Source organism: Quercus lobata, chromosome 8 (genome assembly GCF_001633185.2).
Source record: "Quercus lobata isolate SW786 chromosome 8, ValleyOak3.0 Primary Assembly, whole genome shotgun sequence".
Classification (NCBI taxonomy): domain Eukaryota; kingdom Viridiplantae; phylum Streptophyta; class Magnoliopsida; order Fagales; family Fagaceae; genus Quercus; species Quercus lobata.
The window spans coordinates 17,280,214-17,303,993 of NC_044911.1; the positions used below are offsets into that span (position 1 = coordinate 17,280,214).

A 23,780-nucleotide genomic window follows, 5' to 3' on the forward strand; every position below is an offset into this window, starting at 1 on the left:
ATTTCTAGCGCTAATTGAACCAGTAATCTATTTCCTAATTATGGTACAAGTATTATAATATTGGGGTAAACTTAGGATGATGAGTAGTATATACCTTTCAATATATTCATTCTAGCTAAGACGCAAAATATATTAGTTCTATTTTAAACTCATTCGTGTTCTTGCTCTTATTAATTATATTGTAGAGAACCGTAACCTAGGCTCTTTGTCTCTACGTTTGGTGGCAAAGAGATCTTATAACGTTTACTAATTGAGGATATGATGATGTAATTCAAAAGGCAGAACTCTTAGGTCATGTACTTATTAATTATATATTGTATAAGTCTTTCTTAATGAGGTTTTAATATACACTTAGAACCGTAGAAGGTTAACATCCTATACTCGATAATCGATATGGTAAGCACTTGGCTTAAATGCTTAATCCTAATTTTTCCTTGTGGAGGATCATTCAAACATTACAGTCATGCATTTCGTTTTAATTGGCATGACATGGTATTTGGTATAGATTGACCACCTAAACATTATCAAATTCTGTTATGCTGTGCGAAAAAGCATCAACTACTATCCTTATGATCTGGGATTCTGGATTATTGTTTAAGTTGCTACGTGCATGGTCTATATATATATATTTAAAGGTTCATATATAAATCATAATGGATATGATATCTGTGCACTTGTGGACAAGGAATAGCCCTCACTATTCTATGGGCATCCATGAACTATATATATTTTTCGTTGTTTCGATAAAATATATCCACGAATGCATGGTGATATAATATACCCATGCAATTATTTAATTATCTCATTATTTTGAATGTATCATATATGATAATATAAAAAAATCAACTAATTAATTAGCATGCATCATACTAGAGAAGATGTGGCCGTTGTAAAGCATTGAAAAGATCCCTCCAGAGCTACAACGTGGAGTGTTTTGGAAGTCCTCCAAAATATATTTTACGCAATTTTTATATATATAAAAAAAAGAATAATTAATTTTATACATATAAACATTTTTTAATTTATTTGTTATCATCTAGGCTTATTGAAGCCCTACAACGGAATACTATATATAAAGTATACTGGATAAGTTCTTAGTACTGGTGCAATTTTCTTGAGCATTTTTTAATTAGTTTTGCACTAGAAGAAGAGAGGACACGTGGCCATAACTAGCCGTTGCAGAAGTTTCCTAGACAACTAACTAGAGAAAAGCTTTTGTTTCAACTAATGGCTTAAGGTTTGAACATTAAACGAGAGAGGAAAGCCAAGAAAGACGTCGACCCTTTTTCAAGTCAAACTAAAAGTGCAGAGTTTGTTTACCAAAAAAATACCATGTAGGTGTAGCAAAACAGTAGCCGGTGCAGACTCCATTTGAACGTACGTATATATGACGTGTCAGATGAAAAATCAACTCAAAACTCTCTTCACAACTTTTATACGCGTTCTAAATCAACAATATGTTACTCAAGAGAGAGAGAGAGAGAGAGAGAGAGAGAGAGAGAGAAGAGAATAAGAAATTGATAAGAAATTTTGCAACCAGAGAAAATTTCTGACCATTGTTTATTTTGGCATTTTCTATTTTCTTTTGATGCCATAACTCATTTTAAAAACTAAGTGCCTAGCTAAATCATTTTCCTTTTCAATTAACCTAGTTTTCAAGTAAACAGCTTCTTTCTGAATACATAAAAAGGATGTGCTAATTAATATGAAAGCATATTTGCTAAGATTTTCTTCATTATATTTGGAGCTATACATATTAATTGAGAAGTGTATGACCATTGACTAGCATGGTCTGGTGTTTTTCACATCCATCCATGTCTTTCTTTTTTCTTTTTTCTTTTTTTCAATTTGGTAAATTATCATTTTCCATTTCTCGATCACTAAGTCACCAGGCAAATATATAATTAACAAAATATTTAGCTAATCAAAAATTTACGTGTGAGCTTGCTGGCCCTTCCTGAGTCTCTCTCTCATACACTACCATGTCAAATGTATACAGTGTTCTCAAATTTTCTGCATATTTAATAAAATCCACCTACTTCTATATTATATTGCTTGGAAATTAAGACATACCCCGTGTGACCGTGTCTCAATTTCTGGAGCCAATGAAACGAGAAGAAATCAAGATGTTCTATTAGCGTCCTAAACCCTGCGATATTAATACTTAATTCAAGCGAAAAATCTTACCCATAATGCTTGATTAGGTAATTACATGTTCAAAATCTAGGACTCTATTGCACATAAGCTACAAGATTAAGTTGGTTGCCAATATATCTTAGTTCACTAGCTGACGCAAACAAGTGGATTTAATTTAATTAATTTGTTAATTTCTGTTTAAAATTAAGGTATGTTTATAGCCTTGGCAGACATAGAAGTATATTAACAAATTTAATATGTACTGAGATAGGAATTTAAGCAGGCAACTCAAATACTACGGTCTGTTTTTGGGAGGGTTTAGACCCGGTTTAAGTGGCCGACATGTCTTATTTGACTAACTAATGCAATGGATTTTATTAATTCTTTCTGTTTTATAAAGTGTGTTTATAGACTTGAATTGATAAATTATAGAGTCATTTAACCAAATTTATTATATTGAGATTACTACACAAGGTTTGCTGCTGATATAAGATCTGAGTTGTGTGGATAGCACGTCATCCGTACTATTTTATTTTATATATATATATATATCTATTATTTGCGTATTATTCTAAAACCACATGCAGTGGCAGCTTTAGGAATTTTTTTTTTTTTTTTTTGTGTGGTCACTAAAAATATTAAATTATACAAAATCTAATAAAGAAATAACTTGGATGTATGTCACCTGATGAGGATAAAATTAGGTAGACAAGAGTGACGGTATACGCTTGACAAGGGTGACGAGATGTTCTTGCCGTCATCATTCCTTCAAGGCTGACGGGGATCTGAAGAAAAAGAACACATAAAGCTGAACATCCTGAAGCTGACGGAGTAAACATAAACTGACGGGATAACATAAACTGACGGCGTCAGTCTATGGAATGATTGATCTGCACGTTTACGTGTATAAGTGAATAACTTGCTCCCCACGTTTCATGAAACCTAAGGATTCCTATATGGAAAGAATCCCGTAAAATACACTCAAGAAGACTCCTATAAGGAAAAGACTTCTACTCCAAGGAAAAGATGTCGACCCTCTACTACTATAAAAACCCAAGCATCCTCACAAATCAAGGTATGCATAATTTACCCTCTCTAGCACTCTAGAGCAGTGAGAATAGTTCTAACTTGACCTTCGGAGGGTGTTTGGCCGGTACCACGCCGGTACCACGCCGGTACTCTCTACTAGGTCATTCATTTTCGTTGTGCAGGTGCCATTTGCGATCGTACGAGGAATGTGTGACTCACTGGTGGTATTATTTCCGGCATCATCATCACCAAAAAAAAAAAAAAAAAGCGAAAATAACCAAGAGTATGTTGTGAATGTAATATTACTCTTATTTTTGTTGAGCTAATTTTTATTGTTATTTATTTATTTATTTATTTAGGTTTTTTAAAGAAGTTAAGGATTATATTTGGGAGGCCAAAATTATTTATGAAATAATGCTACATTCATAACATTTTTATAACAAATCTTATGCAACCAGAGAGGTGACACAAATCCAAATTGTAATGCAAGCCCAACTCTGGATGTTGAGATTGGTGTGAAACGAAAAGTAGAGGCTTCAAACAGAGGCGTGCCAGAGAGGGTGGTTCAGGAAAAAAAGAAGAAGATAATTGAGAAAGACACAGAAGCGGTGGAGGTTGCTGGGCAACCCTGCCGAGACCAATGAGTCTCTTAAGCTGGAACTGCCGGGGGCTTGGGAACCTCCGGACAGTTAAAGCCTTGGAAAAGGTGGTGAAGAAAGAAGATTCCAATATCGTTTTCTTGATGGAGACGAAGTCTAACAGAGAGTGGATGGAACAAGTTAAGGACCGGTGCAAGATGAAACATGGGCTCATTGTCCCTAGCAACGGTAGCAAGGGTAGTTTGGCTATGTTGTGGAAGGAGTGAATTAAGATGGATGTAAAGACATTTTCTCAGGATCATATAGATGCTTGGGTTGAAGGAGGGTGGGATGTGGGCTGCTGGCATCTCACGGGGTTCTATGGCAACCCCGATACAGCAAAAAGACCGGAGTCCTGACTAAACTAAAACACCTTCAAGGTACGTCATCGCTACCATGGCTTGCAATTGGTGATTTTAATGAAATTATTGGTCTCATAGAGAAGGAAGGAGGCAGAACAAGGCCAAGAAGACAGATGGAAAATTTTATTGATGCTATTAATCATTGTGGATTTAGAGATATAGGCTTTATAGGGCCAAAGTATACCTGGTTGTATCAGAAGTCGGATGGAACACAAATCTGGGAAAGACTTGACAGGGCGTTGGCTACTAAGGAGTGGATGGACTTGTTTCCCACGACAAAACTTTATCACCTATCTTCATCGGCTTTAGATCACTCACCTCTCTCACTCCACTTGTTGCAGAAAAAGAAGAGGAAGAAAATGAAGAAACCCTTTAAATTTGAGTCAATGTGGTTGAAGGATGATAGGTGTGAGGAAATTGTAAGGATTGCATGGGAAGAAGGAGTACAATCAAGCACAAATGGGGTTTTGAGGAGCTGCTTAGAACGTTGCAGGTCTGATCTTGATGCATGGAATAAAAGGGAATTTGGTCACGTGGGTAGGAAAATATCTGAACTTCAAAGCAGGTTGGAGTGGTTGGAATCACAGCCAGCTAATCTGGATAACATTCATGCTTTGAGGAATACAAGGGTGGACCTGAATTGTTAGTTGGAGAAAGAGGAAGGGATGTGGCGCCAAAGATTAAGACTTAATTGGTTTCGAGAAAGTGACAGGAATACTAGTTTCTTTCATGCCAAAGCCTCAACAAGATATACGAAGAATTACATTGAAGGTTTATTTGATGAGCATGGGCATTGGCAAGAAGATGAAACCAAGATTAGAGAAGTGGTAGTGGATTTTTACAGCAAACTTTTCACTTCGAACAGGCCGGACAACTTCGCTGAACTCTTAGAAGCCATCCAGCCAAAAGTGTCAACCAACATGAATAAAGAGCTTACCCGAACCTTCACCGCTCAGGAAGTTAGAGTGGCTTTGAAGTAGATGTACCCCCTTAAGGCTCCTGGTCCAGATGGCATGCCTCCTATTTTTTTCCAGCACTTTTGGAGTACATGTGGTGCGGTAGTCACAGCTACGATTCTGGATTTCCTAAATCATGGTATGTCCCCTCCCAATTTCAATGAAACTCATATTGTACTTATCCCAAAAATAAAAGAGCCAAAAATAGTTTCTGATTATAGGCCAATTAGCCTCTGTAATGTGACCTATAAGATTGCCTCAAAAGTAATAGCAAATAGATTAAAAAAGTTTCTTCCATCCATTATCAGTGAAACTCAAAGTGCTTTTGTGCACGAAAGGTTAATCATTGACAATGTTCTAGTTGCTTTTGAGACCATGCATCACATTAGTCAGAAAAAGGGGGGTGGGGTAGGTGAGATGGCTGTAAAATTAGATATGAGTAAAGCTTATGATAGGGTGGAGTGGACATATTTGAAAAAAATTATGGAGAAACTGGGTTTTGTGGATAAATGGAGGACGCTGATTATGCAATGTATTACTATTATTACCTATGCCATAAGGATCAACGGTTGTCATAAGGGGCACATTATTCCTTCTAGGGGTATCCGACAAGGAGACCCCCTATCTCCTTATTTGTTTCTCTTGTGTGTAGAAGAATTGTCAGCAATGATTAAAGCTTTGGTATGCAATGAAAAAATGGAGGGGATTAGTATTTGCCGTGGTGGACCAAAGCTCTCCCATTTATTTTTTGCAGATGACAGCCTCATTTTCTGCAAAGCATCAATAGTTGAATGTGATCCGTTGCAAGCAGTACTGGAAGTATATGAAAAAGCCTTAGGTCAACAACTAAATAGAGCCAAAACATCTCTATTCTTTAGCAGCAACACCCCTAAGGAGATCCAAGAAGAGATAAAAGGAAGATTTGGCACATAAGTTATTAAACAGCATGAAAAGTATCTTGGCTTGCCGTCCCTTGTGGGAAGAAATAAACGAAATACGTTCAATGATATAAAGGAGAAAATTGGTAGAACACTGGCTGGATGGAAGGACAAGATGCTGTCTAAAACTGGAAAAGAGATCTTGATCAAAGTAGTAGCACAAGCTATACCAACCTACACTATGAGCTGTTTCAAAATACTTGACTCCCTTTGTGATGAGTTGACAACTGTGATTAGAAAGTTTTGGTGGGGACAAAAGAAAGATGAAAACAAGATTTCGTGGTTAAGTTGGGAGAATATGTGTGAACCGAAGTCGAATGGAGGTATGAGTTTCAAGAACTTAAAATTTTTTAATTTGGCTTTACTGGCAAAACAAGGATGGAGACTTCAAGTTGGCCACGACTCTCTTGTATATCGAGTCTTGAAAGCAAGATATTTACCGAGATGTGATTTTATACATGCCTCAATGGGCAATAATCCCCCATATACTTGGCGGAGTTTAATGGCAGCCCAAAATCTAGTAAAAGAAGGTTTGAGATGGAGAGTGGGTAATGGGGCAAGTATTCATGTATGGGAGGATAGGTGGTTGCCGGTTCCTTCCACATATAAGGTTACATCTCCAAGGCTGTTCTTGCAAGCGTGCACTCGGGTACAAGAGCTGATAAATGAGGATACTGCTGAATGGAAATCCTCAGTCATTGATGCACTATTTTTGCCCCATGAAGCTGATATTATCAAGAGCATACCCATCAGCTCTAGGCTTCCACCGGATAAGCTTATTTGGACGGAGACCAAGAACGGTTTGCTCATGGTGCGCAATGCTTATCACTTGGCAATAACACGGTCAGTTTCAAGTAGTAGAGGCATGAGCTCTGATAAGAGCACCCTAAAACGCTTTTGGAAGAAGATTTGGAGTATTCCTGTTCCGCATAAAATTCGACACTTTGCTTGGAGAGCTTGCCGTGATGCTCTGCCAACAAAGTCAAACTTGTTGAGGAGAAAGGTAATCTAAAAGGATATTTCTGAAAGCTGTAGGGAGGCATCAGAGACCATGGGTCATGTGTTGTGGAGCTGTCCGAAAGCCAAAGAAGTATGGGAGTGTTCAAAGATGGTAACCGGGTGGAATGAAAGGGCAAACCAGACTTTCCAAAATCTTATGTGGGTGTTGTTATTAAATGGAGATGCAAGGGAGGACAAGGTGGCTCACGTTGTCACTACTGCATGGGCAATCTGGTATAACCGGAACGAAGTCAAATATGGAGGTGAGAGGAAATCGAGGCAACAAATAAGCAGTTAGGCGTCGGACTACCTTTGGGAGTACAGGGTAGCAGTCACACAAATCGCTCCAGGTGTGCTTGTACCACGGCAGGTCATATCTTGGTCTCCACCACAAAATGGCCACTTCAAAATTAATGTTGATGGGGCTGTTTTTTCAGAACTGAAGGCTGTGGGAGTTGCGGTGGTTATTAGAGACGATAAAGGGAGGCTTGAGGCAGCTTTATGTAGAAAAATCATAGCTCCAATAGGTGCAGTTGAAGCAGAGGCAAAAGCTTTCGAAGCTGGTCTTTTGTTTGCAAAAGATGTTGGGGTTTGGGATGTAATTCTAGAAGGTGACTCCTTGGTAGTTTATAATGCTTTCTGTAATATTTCCCCTCCCCCTTCTTCAATAGCTTCAGTTGTCCAAGGTATACTAGATATGAATGGGGACTTTAGGAGTGTGAGATACTCTCATATTTGAAGACAAGGCAACGTACCAGTCCACATTTTAGCAAAGCATGCATATGGCATTACTGATTATATTGCTTGGATTGAAGAGGACCCTTGCTGTATAATGCAAGCTCTTATCCATGATGTAACATCTATTTCTATTGAGTAATAAAAGTTTCAGATTTCCCATCAAAAAAAAAAAAAAAATCTTATGCAACTAGCTATTATATATTGATGGATAAAAAAGTGATGTTAGTATTAGGCTCAAATTAAAATTAATAACAGCTTACTACAATATTATTTCTCAAGTTAGAAGTTGCAATTTGTAGTGAAATTATTGTAAAAATATTGTGGATTTAGCATTATTTTTATTTTTGTTGAATCTAAATTCTTGTAATTCTCAAGTCAAAGTGTTCAATATTATTATTAGGGTGGTCAAAATAGGTTATTTTAGTATATATAGATATATATATATATATATATATATATTTTTTGGCAAGTGAGAGTGGTCCCGTGACCACCTTGAAATGTATGTGGAGCTGCCACTGACCGCATGTGTATATTGCACCTTAATCATCCTATTAATTATAATAAGAAACCCATCTTTTCTATCTTACACGGGTGTTATTATTGAGAAATTCATCTTGAACTTTCCTAAATCATTTTGAACTTTGATATTAAGTGTCTATATATTTGGCAACAATTTATTTAGTTTTTTTACTAAAATCTTTTTGCTGAAAGTATACTAATAAAGTATACTTGTACTTTTTAGAAGTAAGATTTTAAAAAACTATATATTAAAGATAAAAACTAAAAGCTAATCTTCTAAGTTTTAGGCTTTTAGTTAAGTATCATTTTGAGAATAATTTATTTAGTTTTTTGCTTAAAACTTTTTATTAAAAGTACTATAAATAACATGTAAAAGTTAAATAAAATTAGCTCACGTGCGATTTGCAAATAGTAGAAAAAAATAAGTTATAAACTGATTTATAAATATCAATTTAGTCATGAACATTCGATTTGAGCAACTAATCCCTAAGACACTAAGTTTGTAACAAATCTAATCTTCAATTAGTATTTAGTTTTAAAAATTAATGGATTTAATCAAATGATTTTTAAATGTTTACCTCATTGTCAAAAACTTTAAAATGCCATTGTTAATTTGTTATTTGCACAACACTTAAGTAAATCCATTAAGTTTTAATGAAAAATAATAACAGAGTATTTAATTTTTCATAAACCTAAAGTAAGGGGAATAATTCTTCAAATTAAAAGTCCAAAGACGACATTTACACTTACATCAAAGCCATTGGAATTAGCAAAATCCCCCATTTCTAAATACTTTATTTCAAAGCTACATACTTTGGTTGAGCTTGATCACAAATATAAGACAAAATTTAGGTACAATATCTTAAGTGCTGTTCCTTAGGTTCCCTTCTTAAAATTCAGTCATGTGGCTATTTAATTAAAAAATACACTTTCATCCCATGAGAAAAAATCCATATGGCAAAATTTTAAAAGGAAAACCTGAAGAACAGTACTTAAGTACTGTACCTAAATCTTGCTCTACAAATATAATATAATATCACAATCGACAAAATGTAGCTAAGAAATAATGGGGCAATTGGAAAGGGGATGAGAAAATGAGGTAATAGAAAATATTTTAATTTTCCCTCATATTATTTGGTTAGAGAGATGAAAAAATGGAGTGATGAAAAAAAAAATTGTTTAGCTAAAAAGAAAAAATGAGAAGGTAGAGATTGTAGATTATATAAATTTACTCTCATGTCCTAGTAGATAATTTTTAAAATATATATCTTATTAGGAAAAAAAAAAAAAAACACCAAAGTTGAGTTTAAAAATGTAAAACTAAACGTGTTAAAATGGAAAAAAGAAAAAGAAAAAGAAAAAAAGAAATCAATGTAACATTGTTGTGGGGAGGATTAGGGGTAGATTGGTAATTCCACCATGAGGACCTTATAATTTCTCACATTTTGAAGGGGTTAAATTTTTGTAGGCTAGGAGAGAAAATTGCCAAGCCCCACCATTTTCTCCCTTCTCTCCCCTCCCAACCAAACACACCAATTTTTAGTTTTCTCTCTTATTTTTTCCCTCATTTTCTATCCACCTAGTTTTCATCTCAACCAAACACACTCTAAGAAAGTTATTAATGGTAGTGGAATAAATTATCTCTTTCTCATATATACATAAAAGAAGAATTTTTCTACTACTACAACAAAATCTCACAACATTTTCATAAGTGAAATGTCAACTCATCCTAATCAAAATAGGATGAAATAAAGTAAAAATAAATAACTTAAAATAAGATTGTTATGAAAATGTTATGAGATTTTATTGCATCATTAGGCTTTCTCTATTGAGAACAATGTGGACAAAAACCTAGGTGCAATTAATGTCACCACAAGATTATATCTAATTAATCTATTTCTTAATCCTCCATCTGAGCTCTTAAGTGGTAGCTAGAACCGTAGAATTAATCCTGAGCACTTTACTATGCTGGCAGCAGTTATTGTTAATGTATGTTTGGAAGCCTAGCTGGAAATAATGTTTGTTTACTTAGTGGACCCCCTTTGTTTTGATAAAGAGAGTCCAGCCAGGTGTCCTCAGTTTTGACTTTTGAAGGCTAGCCACCATAATATTTTGAACTTCGAAGGTTCCTGAGCCAATTTCTAGGCCTAATCAACGGGGATAAAAGTCTTTGTTGGTACTGCTCGGGTGGAAGGAAAAACATGCTTGAGTGGAATTATGATGAACTAGCCTAGAAATTCCATGTTAAATTGTTAATGCAATTTCTCCTGAAGTTGCTGAAGCTTTTTGGCATTTAGAAAAGTTGTGTTACAAGTACAACCTACAAGTTACTTGGGAAGGGGAGCCTTAGACTTGTGTTTTTTTTTCCTTCCCCAAGTGATGCTAAAATTATTGTAGAACCAGTCGATAACCATGCTATGATCCTCGTGGGAAACCTGCCAGCTAGTGAGAAATATTTGAAATTTGTTTTCTTCTCCTATCCACGTGGTGATTTTCCTTTTTTTTTTTTTTTTGGTTTCCCACAGTGTTTCCTCAAGGCTTTCAACCAGAGACTAATCACTGTTCGTGCCGGGTGAGCCCACGAAGGGGTAAAGCACTGGCCAAGGAAATTATTTTCAAAGTGCAGGTAGCAGGACTCGAACTAGGGAGCACACCTAGTCGAGCCAAGTACAAGCACTTTGAGGCCAAGAGCTCAACCAACTTGGCCAACCTCCTTGGTTTACGTGGTGATTTTCCATTTTGTTGGCTTAGTTGCAATTGCAATGGTCGTGAGATCTTGGGTTGATTTAGCTTCCAACCTTCAAAGAGAGGCTCAAATACACTACTCCAACTTACATGAAAATTCAGACAACAATAAATTATCAAAAAAATACATTACATATAAAATTTTGTCACTGAATAAAGTTAACATAAAACATTACTTCTCATAAACTAATAAAATGGGCTCTCCTATCAAAAAAAAAAAAAAAAGGGCTCTTCGTTGTGCTTTAAATGGCCTTTTGAAAATAAAGAGTCCTCCTTAGGAAGCTCTTGGTCTCCAATTTTGATTTCTCTCTTTTTTTCCCCTCTTGTTCAAAGTTTTTCACTTGGGAAAAAAAAAGCAGCCCATTGATTTCTTTTAAGAGTTTTAGACCATCAATCTTGGTCCAACGAACATAGTGTACAATCCAACATACCCAGCCCACTTTCCTTGACAACGTTACAATAATTCGTAGCCTGTAAATGTAGGCCCATGTTGAGTCAATATGCTTAGTTTGCAAGGCAACCGAAATTGTCTTCAGACCCAAAAAGAGGGACATTTGTTTGTCATTTCCCAGGAAAAAGCCCTCGCCTTTTCATAAGTTCAAATGGTGGCCACATAAGAAGTTGCCGCGTCATTTCGTAGATGAACATTATTGCCGTTACTCGAGTATGCATCTAGTGCGAAAGCCTCCATAATTGCACTTTCACTACCAATAAACCATTATCGTCTTTTATCTAATATTAATATTTGATACTTTAGTTAGTTCAATTAGTAAAATTTTTGATGGTTAAATAAGAGATCTAAAATTCAATCTTCGTTTATATTGAAAACTGATTGATTTCTTGGTCTGTTAATGAATATCTTTTAATTGTATATTAAAGAAAAAAATATACAATGATGAATTACATCATTCTAACAAAAAATTGTAATGCACATACTTTTTAAAAAGAAAAATAGACTATATTTAATAATTCATTGTTTTGTAGTTTGTATGCATAATTTATTAGAATTTTTTTTTTTTTTTGAGAAACCATCAAAAAATCTTATTACATTTTCATTATTGCATATTCCATACACATTGCTTTTATAAATCGTATTTTTAAACTTGATTTCAGTTAAAACTTAAATTTGTAAGATTGTGTTTTAAAAACACGATTCTATACACATTTCTATATTTTTTTGGGAAGATTAAATTCTACCTTAACCTAATCTAAATGTATATGTGTGTGAAATTTCCTTTTGGAGACTTGAACTTTGATCCTTACTTCCCACATCTCACAAGCACTTATACTTGTCACACAATTTTTATTTAATAAGTAGTATAATGTACACATTCATAGTCATACTATTACATAAAAATATAATTAATTTAAATTGAGTATTTTTATATATTATAAGTTTAAATACATGAATTTCCTTGTAGAAATAGTTGACACATAATTAAAGAATGATCGGTAGGACACTTAGCATTAAAGTGTGTTTAATATATAGAGAGATAATTAGAATGATACTTGATACAGATTGAAATCAATTAGAATATGATTTAAAAGATTCTTGATTGAAATTTAAGCTTTTATATATTAGAATATAGGATATTTGGTTGAGATTTTTTCTTTCTTTCTTTTGTTTGATAGATATTTGGTTGAGCTTGAGAAACTACAAGCCAAATGATATTTCTTGAATAATGGCGATGAGAGATCACAAGTCTAATGATATTCCATCTTTGGTAGTGAGAGTGTAAGTTATCTATATTACTATTTAAGGGGTTTTTAAACAATGGACTCTAAGCTGGTTTCTAAGCCTGACTTTAAAATTGCTAAAAATTAGAACATTATTCTTATATGATTAATTTTTTAAATTTTAGGCATTTCTTCTTCCTCGCTAAAACTTAACTTGCACATAGATGCTAGAGAAAGCTACTAAAAATTAGAACATTATCCTTATTTGATTAATTTATAAAATAAGACTCACAAGCTCCTAAATTTTAGGCATTTCTTCTTCTAAATTACCTCTTTTATTTGGAATTCAAATTAACTTTCACTGAAGCGTAACTTGCACATAGATGCTAGAGGAATTGCTAAAAATTTGGATATTATCCTTATCTGATTACAAAACTCACAATGTAGTAATCTCAAATTCAGGGACGGTTTAATGTATTTGGAGGCCTAAGGCAAAAACTGAAATTGAGGTATTTTATATATTTAAATATGATTTTTTAAAATTTAAATTCAACTATTATATTTTAGATGCAAAATTACTATTAATTAACATGAACCATGTAGATTTTTTTTTGAAAGTCTATAGACAAAAAATTTGACAAAACTTTTTACACCTATTAATGTGACAGATTGATAATTTGATAGTGATAAGTAAAAAAATAATGTTAGTGGTGGACTTAAATAAAAACTAGTAAAAGTTTGTCAACTCAACTTATGAAAAATGTTGTATTTTTTTTTTTATTGCTCTTTTTTTTTTTTTTTTAAAGTGCTATATTCATAATATTTTCATAACAAATCTTAGGTGTTAATTTGTTATTGGTTCTAATTTGAACTCATCACGGAAATTAATTTTTTATTATTAATAATACCTTGCAACAACCTGTCTCTTAGGATTTATTTTGAAAGTGTTGTGAAAAATATCGTGGACATAACATTTTTTTATTTTCATTTGATAAAAAAAATATTATTTTATTCATTGGCTAATACTTGGACTTAATTAATACTATTATAATATTTTTTCTAAAACCCTATTGATTAAAATTTGGGGGCCTTTTTTCTACTTGGGGCCTTAGGCGACCGCATCAGTTGCTTTATATATAGAGCCGACACTGCTCAAATTAAAATGAACGCAAATTATTATTCTTTACCAAAAAAATAGAAGTGCCTCTGAGCACATGCAAGCGCTCAGAGGCTAGTATAAGTTGATTAAGTTCTACTATTTGGCAAGGTGCATGAGTCACTTTATGAATTATAAAAAAGAAAAAAAAAAAGAAAAGAAAAAGAAAAAGAAAAAAAAGGAGACATTTATGATTTAAGAAATTATGTCTCCGAATTTCTTTTGTTTTCTTGGAGCACAGCAGCACACAACCAAATGACACTTCTTAGAGCCTAGATAAATATAAGGAAATGTTAAGGAATGCACATTGGTTTAAAAACTATTTATAAAAATGTTTTATAAGAAAATAATAAAATATTATATTTTTCTGACAGTTTTTTATATTTTCTATTAAAGTAGTTTTAAAAACTTTTCTGATAAGATTTATTAACAATTATTTTAAGGATACCCGTTAACATGATCCATAAATATAAGCCTCATTAATCTCGTAAAACATGAAAGTATAATTTTTTTATTTTGATTATATATATATTTTAGGTGAAAGTAGAATTTATGGCTAAAAAAAGAAGTTAAAATCACCAATAAATTATTTATTGATAAAGCCACCTATCGTGAAATAAAAAGTTTAAATTTAATTACCATCAACACATTTAAAAAATCTTCCCATCAAAAAAAAAAAAAAAAAACACATTTAAAAAATCAAAATAATAATATATTGGTGTTATAAAGCGCTATCATTGCGAACCACGCGCCTTAGATTTGAAAATTTATTGGTGTAATAAAAGCGTTATCATTGCGAACCACGCGCCTTAGATTTGAAAATTGAAAAAGCATCCGTCCAAAAATGTACAAAATCATCTGCTGATAAATCATACTGTATTTTTAGTGTATAGACACGCGGCGTACAGCGTACTCCATCCAGCTCCTTTCGGTGTAGTGTAGAACAACCGAAAAACTCTACGCGCACACAACACTAATAAAGACCCCACCCCACCATTCCTAGCTTCCTAACTTTCAAGTGCGTGCTCTGATCCCATCCAATTCCAGTACTCTTTCTTTTGGCGCAAAAACCAGCCCAAATCAAAAACTCTTTTTGAGTCTCAGACTCTCAGTACAGTGGAGTCAGAACCCCAAACAAACAAAAAAAGAAAATTCAAAAGTCCCAACACCCAACCACACAAGTTAATGTGGTTAGGCCAAATTTGATTTTGCCTATTAGACTTTTAGGTGAGGAATGAGTAAAGCACTTTCCCATTGCTTTTCCCTCTTTCTCACCGCTTTCTTAATTTTCAAACTCTTAGCCAACGCGTTTCTGATAAAAAAAACCATATAATAATTAAATATCAAATTTATAATATATAATCCCAAAACACAGAGAATCGGAGAATCGCTTGCAATACCTAACACTGTTCTCCTCGCTTCGAATCTGTTTCTTTCATTCTTTCTTTCCTTTTTTTTTTTGAGAATATTATCTGATATCTCTACAGGTAAAGCATCTTCAACCCTTAATCTATACTCTCTTTACGACATCGTTTTATATTAATCGTCTCTGTGAATGAATAACTATAAGTGGAGAACCTGTTTGGTTGCCAGGAATTCCAAGCTATTTGAAAACCAAAACACTCCTCCGAGGATTTGTTTTTTAAATTTTTTTTGTTTGGAAGTTCTTGTCGACCAAACGGAGCGTAAAACGGAAATGGAATTCCTGAACAGGATTTCGATCCGTTCGGGGAATCGATTGCGTGAATTTTCGTTGATTTCTCAAAGTTTAGCCAGGGATATTGGGGGTTCATTTTGTGATTTTCTTTCTAGGAGGTGTAGGAATTTTGTGCCTACCATTTCTACAATTTTTGTTGTTTGGTTCTTCATAATTCTTGTTTTTTTGATCAAATGTGACGTGTAAGCAAGCATGTATGTAAGTTTTGTGACATTGTGTTCTGCTCCTTAGTTTATAAACCTAGAGTTCTTTGACTATATTATGCATCAATGAGAATTTGGTATGTCCATGTATTAATTCACTTTCGAATCTGCTCCATAAATTCATGTGTAAGTCGAATTGTTATGTTTTTATTTTAGTTTATTTTAATTTTATGTAATCATAGTTTAATCTAACATTGAATACATTTCATAGATTAAATATGTTTGTGTTTCCTGTAAATTGTTAGCATTGTAAAGTATGTTAATTGATTGAGGAGTATACTTATTGTTTTCCTAAAAAAAACATACTAGTCTAATTGCATCGGCGTGGTTTTAGTGAACTTCGAAATAGATTAGTTCTTACTTAATTGTCAAGGTTGATGATTTTTGTTTGATCTGCAGTTGGGAATTTGTAATGGGTGATACTATATCTGATAATAGTTTGAAGGACTTCTACATTCCAAATTACATACTTGTACCCGGGTCAAAGGTAGAAGATGTTTCCCATGTACCTGCCTGTCCAGTGATAGTTTTCATTAATTCTAAAAGCGGAGGCCAGTTGGGAGGGGAACTTCTTGTTACGTATCGAGCTGTACTAAATGAAAACCAGGTAATTCTATGACTTGCTCACAAGTTGAATTCGTGGTGAAAGACATCTTAGGATAGGATATGCAGTTGTGGTTAGAAAATTCATTCAGTTATGTGATTAAAAATTGCGGTGAATAATTTTTTCAGGTTTTTGATTTGGGAGAAAAGGCCCCTGATAAGGTGCTACACCAGCTCTATGTTACTTTAGGAACCCTTAAGTACAGTGGAGATACTTTGGCAACTGAAATTGAAAAGAGACTGAGAATAATTGTGAGTTGAATTTTTAATTGTTTCCATCCCCAATTCCCTTATACACTCACGCATGAATAAGTGTGCACACATACTCATGGCTTATACTTTTTCACCATGTCTGCAATGACCTTGATTTATTTTCTTTTATTTGTAATATATATTGATCATTAGGTTGCTGGTGGAGATGGTACTGCCAGCTGGCTCCTTGGAGTAGTATGTGATCTCAAACTACCACAGCCACCTCCAATCGCAACAGTGCCATTGGGAACTGGAAACAACCTACCATTTTCTTTTGGATGGGTAAGATTCAATGCTTACTGGTACTGGGAAGATGAAATTATTGAATTGTAATGATGGTTATTCTGGATTAATTTTCTTATTTTAGTTCTTGTTTGCATAGATCAGGAACTGCTACTAATGACATGGAATATTTTTTGCATATAACAATTATCTGCAATTGTAGCTACATTTAATTCTTGTCATAGGAGAAAACACAACCCCTCTTTTTTAAAATTTTTTATTTATTTTATAATATATATATTGCTTTTAAAGAAAGCTTTACTCTGCGTCTCACCAGGTAACAATGCTAATATACATCTTTTAGTCATGCATGAAAATGCAAAATCCTGGGGCTGGCCTTTTATTTTCTTTTCCACCCCCCCTAATAAGACTGAATATAAATGTGTTCTGTTAATCTTCTTCTTGAGAAACATCGTTTCATATATGTGGAGCATTAAAAGCTTTGTTGACATGGTCACTGGTAATTTACAGGGAAAGAAAAATCCAGGTACTGACTGTCAATCTGTGGAGTTTTTCTTGAATCAAGTTAAGATTGCAAAGGAAATGAAAATTGACAGGTACATTCTACTTCAAGCTTTGACTTAATTTGACATGCACACAAACACACAATCTCAGAAAAGTATAAATGTTTTTAGCATCATTGCATGGTGTACTAATGACACTCCTGGATTCCAGGCATATTTAAAATTGCTGTGTTGCCTCAATGTGGCTGATTATTGTAAGACTTGAATTTGCCAAGTTAGAATAACTTGTGATAAGGAGCTTTGCAACAGAGTTCGTCCAGTTGTAATGCCTTTTATAGACATTTGATTGGATGCATGCTTAATATATACTATTCTTGGTTGGCTATGTGAATCTATGCTGCGATTTCATTCATGTTAGGTCAATTTGATAGTGGAAAAATCGTTGTAACGTCTTTGCATGTAACCTTGCCTCCCACATTTTTGGCCTTTCTAATTGTCTCTTTGGAGCCTTAGTAGATCTGAACAGAGGGAATGAGACTAAAACCTAATATGCTGTATCAAAACAAACATGAAGTGGAGAATCCGGCCAGAAATTTTGGAATTTCGGTGAGAGGGAAAACAAGGAAAAGTAAATCCTTTCTGTCAAAATATAGATGAGACATGTAAATAGTAATATTTCATACAATTTTCATTCAAATGCAATGCATGAAATACATCCATTCCTAAGCTCTAGTCATTGGAAATTTTAATATTTTGATTTAGGTTCAAAACTCAGTCAGTGCTATGCTATCATCATCTTCCCCATACTCCTATCAACAATCTTTTGTTTTTAATTCTTTTTTTTTTTTTTAAGGAAAAAATTATACAGAAATGATTTCTTAAAAATGGACTACATGATGATGTACTAGTGAGCATTTCAACTACTATTTGACCATGTTCATATTAATAGCTATGATTAACTGAGACCATAAATAGCTTTGCATAATCTTTATATTTGGAATAAATGAATGATGATCCTATTTTATTATTTAATTATTTACCTTTTCTTGCATTTGTGTGCTCTCTCTCCTGCTTTTCAGCTGGCATATTATCATGAGGATGAGGGCTCCAAAAGAAGGATCTTGTGACCCTATTGCACCTCTTGAACTACCCCATTCTTTGCATGCATTTCATCGTGTCTCCCAAACAGATACATTGAATAAGGTGAGTCTTCATATAACTCTTCTTCCCTGTACTCACATGCTCTTTTTTCCTTTGTTTATTTTTTATAATTAATTCTAAATTTGCTGCCTGCATAAGAAGAAAAAAGATATATGCTCAATACTATACTTACTGTATGATCTTGTTTTGGAATCTCTCTTTAAATTGTTCTAGATAGTAATAGACCATTATAGTAATTCTTCAAAGAAACTCTGTGGTACCAGAGGTGAACTCTTGAACTCTGTCAAAATGTGAACTTCCAAGTACTAAAAGAATTAAAATTTATTAATTCTTAAAATAAAGTCCTTGGGTTCTCATGTGCAGGTAGTAATAGGCCCTTCTAGTCTAGATACCATAATATAAGTTCTAACTTGGGTTATATTTGTATCATGTTACATTTACAACTCAAACCATGCAGGGAGCTTGTATATCTTTCTTTTGTTTTCCATGATTTCCCATGTGTTCTAAATTTTGCTTCATTTGAATTTGGCATTGACTTGCATGCTTAATGGAAAATTATCTATTTGCTATTTTCAGGAGGGCTACCATACATTTCGTGGGGGATTTTGGAACTACTTCAGCATAGGTAAGAAATTTTAGAATGTTTGTCTAGGTTTCTCATGATCTTTCAGAGGCATATGGTGACAAAGAACAATTTATAAACCTTTGACATCACAATCCAAGAAAATTAAACAAAACAAAATATTAAGAAAAGATGAAAAGTAACAAAATTTCCACAAATATCTAATATAATGCAAAGTTTCTGATTGCCCTTGTTGCCCGTGCCCATCCAAATTTCTTCATTGTCTCAGTTTAATTACTTTTAGATTTTAGAATATTGTTGTTTGTCATTTAACTTAGTAAAGGTTTATATGATCTGTGTTGCCATACCTTCACACTTAAGGTTTTTGCCGACTTTCTTAACCGATATAATTTTTCTTATGTTCAGGAATGGATGCTCAAGTATCGTATGCATTTCACTCTGAGAGAAAGTTGCACCCAGAAAAATTTAAAAATCAGTTAGTCAATCAGGTATTACTACTGTATTTCTGCAATTAGTAATCACTAGAAATTGCCAAGTGCCAACCCCAACCTCCTTCCTGCTCCCCCACTCATCCACATTGTGATATGAAGCATTTAAATATGAGAAAACTTGTCATGACATAATTCTTTAGTTTTCTAAAATTAATTTTCTAGAGAAAAAGGTGATTGTCTATGATTTAATATTTGGTTTCTTGGACCACCCTAATTGAATATATGATACACAAAACTTAACTTATTTGTAGTCTGCACGCTGTTTTAGATTTTAGAAATAGATGGTTTATCATAAGACACATTTAATTTGTTAGAAACACCAAGAGCCTTGTAGATCACCGACGTAGCCTGCCATCCTTTATTAGGAGAGTTAGTGTTAGAATCTCTTCTCTCACATTTCTGTAACTATTGAATTATCAAAAGAAAAAAAGATTTGTTATGACCTGGGTGTAACTAGTCCCTTTTCCTGATCGCTTCTGTACAAGAGTCACTAATTATTGCCCTTCATTTTATATTTTATTGATGGGTCAGAGTACTTATTTGAAGCTTGGATGCACTCAAGGATGGTTTTGTGCTTCTCTATTTCATCCTTCTTCACGGTGAGTATTCTGATAGGTGATTGAAATTTGCATATGATTAAACTAAAATTTGCTACTTTGCTTGACATTTGTATGATCAAAGGTTTTATATTTTGCAAAGATAATTAATATTGAAGCCTGTGGGTTTCTGTTTCTAGCTTATTTCCCGTTGTGTTCTGTTCATAATTGTTGGGCTATGTTGTTTGTTCTCCAGATAACAGTTTGCCTGTCTTTTCAATAGTCTTGTTATGTTAGATTGAGATGTTAGACCCATAATCTTCTTTGAAAGATATATCTGTATTTGTTTAATACATTTTTTATTGCATAATTTATGTGTGAAAATTCTGTTAATGTTCTTCCACTCTACTGCAATTACTTTAAACTATTTGACATACCAAGCAGCTCCTGCTTAGTTCATTTGAGTAGTGGGAGCTCAGGCCTTGTGTTTTAACCTGTTTCTGTCTAATCTATGAAGTGTATAGATACTTTTTTAATGAAATTATTTAAAGTTTTTCCGGCCTAGGTCTCCTTAATTTGCAATTTCTTTTAAGGGTACAAATAGAGTTTATTTACGTTTATTTTTTGAACTAAGTTGTCAGACTCAGAACTTCAGATAGGCTCATGTGGGGTCTTCAGGGTAATTTGCTGGGACACATAAGAATATGGATTTGGTGTATGTATTGCACAGTTTAATTCTGATTCTACAGTCTTACCTGTCTGCTGTCTAGAACGGTAGTTAATATGAAAGATGTCCACATGTCTGGATCGCCTGGCTAAATTTGCCTTCAACTTACTGGTCTTCTGTCCATTGTTTTTTGACAGTGAAAATGGCATAATCTTATTTCAGGAACATTGCACATCTGACAAAGGTTAGGATCATGAAAAGACAAGGTCAATGGGAGGATCTTAAAATACCTCGTAGGTAAGACATATATACTAATGTTCTGTTTCGCTCTTAGTATCCTTGTATGTGCTTTTATCATTGGTAACAGTTGTGTTATATTTTTCTTAAAAAAAAAATGTGCACCTAATGATATTTCAGTGCAAGCTTTGTGATTTAACGGTATTTGTGTGTGTGTATTTTTGTACGAAACGCCTTATTCAAAAAAATTTAGAGAAAATTGCAGATTACCCCCCTCCACCTCCTGCTGGTAACATCTTTTGCAATTTACTCACTGACTTTTCTATTGTGTTACCAAACTCCGGGAAGTTCGGAGTAAATTGAAATTATTAAGTTTCAATCCAATGAAATAGATTCTGCACACGTGAGATGCACATCTGATGTTGCGGACATATATACTCCTTGAGTAGAACGACCCTGCCAGTTGTCATCTTCTAGCACCTGATCCTCCCATCAACATGACCACTTCACACCACTCCACTCTCCACATCCCCAACCTAACACGGTGGATGAAGGGGATGTGGACTCCCGCGACACTACACACCACTCTACTTTCTGCATCCTCATTTCCAGTCTTCACCTCCCCAATCCCAGGCTTGTACAAGTCCTTGAAATCTCAAACCCCAGCATTGCACTTGGTCCAGCCCCATAACCATAACTAGGATTCCATACAGGTAGTGGTCCTTAAAAATCAGCCAATTTGGGTTTCATGAAGTGGGTGGGGCCAGAGCTAGTGGTAGGGCAGGCAACCAGGTGGATGGCAAATGTGGTTGTTGGTTTGGGAGGTTGTGGAGCCATGTGAGATATTTGTGGTTGAGGAATTGGAGGATGAAGTTGAGTTTCTTGGAGGTGGGCTGAATTGAATTGGAAGAGATGTCATCATTTGGGTTTCATTGGGGGAGGAGGAAGAGGAGTAGAAGTGACGTTTAAAGAATCTAGGAGTAATGAGTGGATTGGTGGTGATGAAGAAGAAAGAAAATGATCCTGCTTATGTGTGTGTTTGGGTGCAATTGGGACAGAACAAAGAGAGGAGTGGTTGATTAGTAGAGATTTGAGTATTTTCATCTGTTAGCTTGGATAGAAGTTCATGATTTCAATTTAGTCCAAAGCCAAACTTCAGGGCATTTTAGTGATAGTTTCAAAAGGGTGAGGAGGTAAATGAAATACGTGTAAACATGGGATAATCTGTAATGTCCCAAAAATATTAATTATTGGTGAGCATGCTTTGTACTTTCACCCTTCCCTTTCCATGATTCCCATCAACTCTTGATGCAATATTTGACTCATTTATTTTTTCTGTTTTTTTAAGGGTTGACTCCTCATTTCACTAACACACTTTCTTTCATTGCAGCATTAGGTCTATTGTTTGCCTTAACTTGCCCAGTTTTTCTGGTGGACTTAATCCTTGGGGAACTCCACATAGGAAGAAATCGCATGATGTTAGTTCTGATTCTCTCTCTTTGTCTCTCTAAATTTTTTATTAAACAAAAAAATTACTGTACAGAGTCTTTGTCCAAAAAGGCAAAAACTAACAGTTCAGAAATATCTCTAAGCAATGCATTTGAACTGCTATTTCTGAATAAATTTGCAGAGGGACCTAACTCCCCCGTATGTGGATGATGGTGTAATTGAGATTGTCGGTTTTAGAGATGCTTGGCATGGGCTTGTTTTGCTCTCTCCAAATGGACATGGGACTCGTCTTGCACAGGTAGGAGCTAGATTAAGCTTGGTCAAAGTAATATTTGTTGCATACTCATGTTTTATTCTGCTCTTTAGTTCAAACACAAATCAAATTCCTGTCTGAGTTTTATGCTTTATTGTCCTGTCTGCACGTAGGCAAATAGAATCCGTTTCGAGTTCCAAAAGGGCGCAGCTGACCATACATTCATGAGAATTGATGGGGAGCCATGGAAACAACCCCTCCCAGTTGATGATGATACGGTTGTGGTAGAAATTTCACACCTTGGTCAAGTGAGCATGCTTGCCACCCCAAATTGCCGATCTAAAAGTGTGTATGACCCCTCTTCACCTGTTGGTCACCTTGATGAAGAAGAGGATAGTGCTGAAGAATCCGTGGAAGATTGGGAAGAACGAAGGAAGTTTGGTGCAGCCGACACTTTTAAATTTCCCGATGAGTTTGACATAGCTCATCTCAGTTAATTACCTAAGACCTGACCCATTCTTCTTTTGCACATATATCTTTTCTTTCTTATACTTCATTAGCCTTCATTTTCTTATTGCGTTTGATTTATTTGTAGTAGATGCGAATGTGATCCAATTAAGTATACTGGTATGCTATTGGCAGTATGCATTCTTGTAAACAGCTTTTCTTGCCTCTGTAAATTTGAAATTCTTTAACAGAATTACAGTCATATACATGTATAGTTTTTTGAAAACATCCCAGTGGATCCTGAATCATCGAAGGAGACTCTCTCTCTCTCTCTCTCTCTTTTATTTTTTTTTAAAGAAAATGCTAATGGATGCTTTTAGGGCAATGGTTAATAATCTATTTAAAGAAAGTTTTTATGAGAAAAGAAAAAAAAAAACAATTAATATATTAATAGTTTTTTTTTTCATTTTCTATAAAAGCGGTGTCAAAACTTTCTTAAAATGGATTGTTAACCATTACCCTAAAGACACTTGTTAGCATGA

At 34.4% G+C, this 23,780-nt stretch overlaps 1 protein-coding gene across 2 annotated transcripts; it reads left to right on the forward strand.

The window, feature by feature from the left end:
- The first annotated feature begins 14,902 nt into the window (after positions 1 to 14,902).
- LOC115955743 (diacylglycerol kinase 5-like) lies at positions 14,903 to 23,531 on the forward strand. 2 transcript variants are annotated; one of them, XM_031074050.1, is made up of 13 exons: positions 14,903 to 15,380; positions 16,213 to 16,420; positions 16,546 to 16,668; positions 16,822 to 16,950; positions 17,422 to 17,507; positions 18,494 to 18,617; positions 19,152 to 19,200; positions 19,564 to 19,646; positions 20,181 to 20,248; positions 21,075 to 21,149; positions 22,480 to 22,567; positions 22,720 to 22,836; positions 22,965 to 23,531. In XM_031074050.1, exons 2-13 carry the CDS (start codon positions 16,226 to 16,228, stop codon positions 23,286 to 23,288), a joined length of 1,461 nt encoding a protein of 486 aa, XP_030929910.1. In that variant the 5' UTR covers positions 14,903 to 15,380; positions 16,213 to 16,225; the 3' UTR covers positions 23,289 to 23,531. The 2 variants fall into 2 exon arrangements, with proteins under 2 accessions (XP_030929910.1, XP_030929911.1); XM_031074051.1 differs by lacking the exon at positions 14,903 to 15,380 and having other exon boundaries at positions 15,401 to 16,420.
- The last annotated feature ends 249 nt before the right edge of the window (positions 23,532 to 23,780 follow it).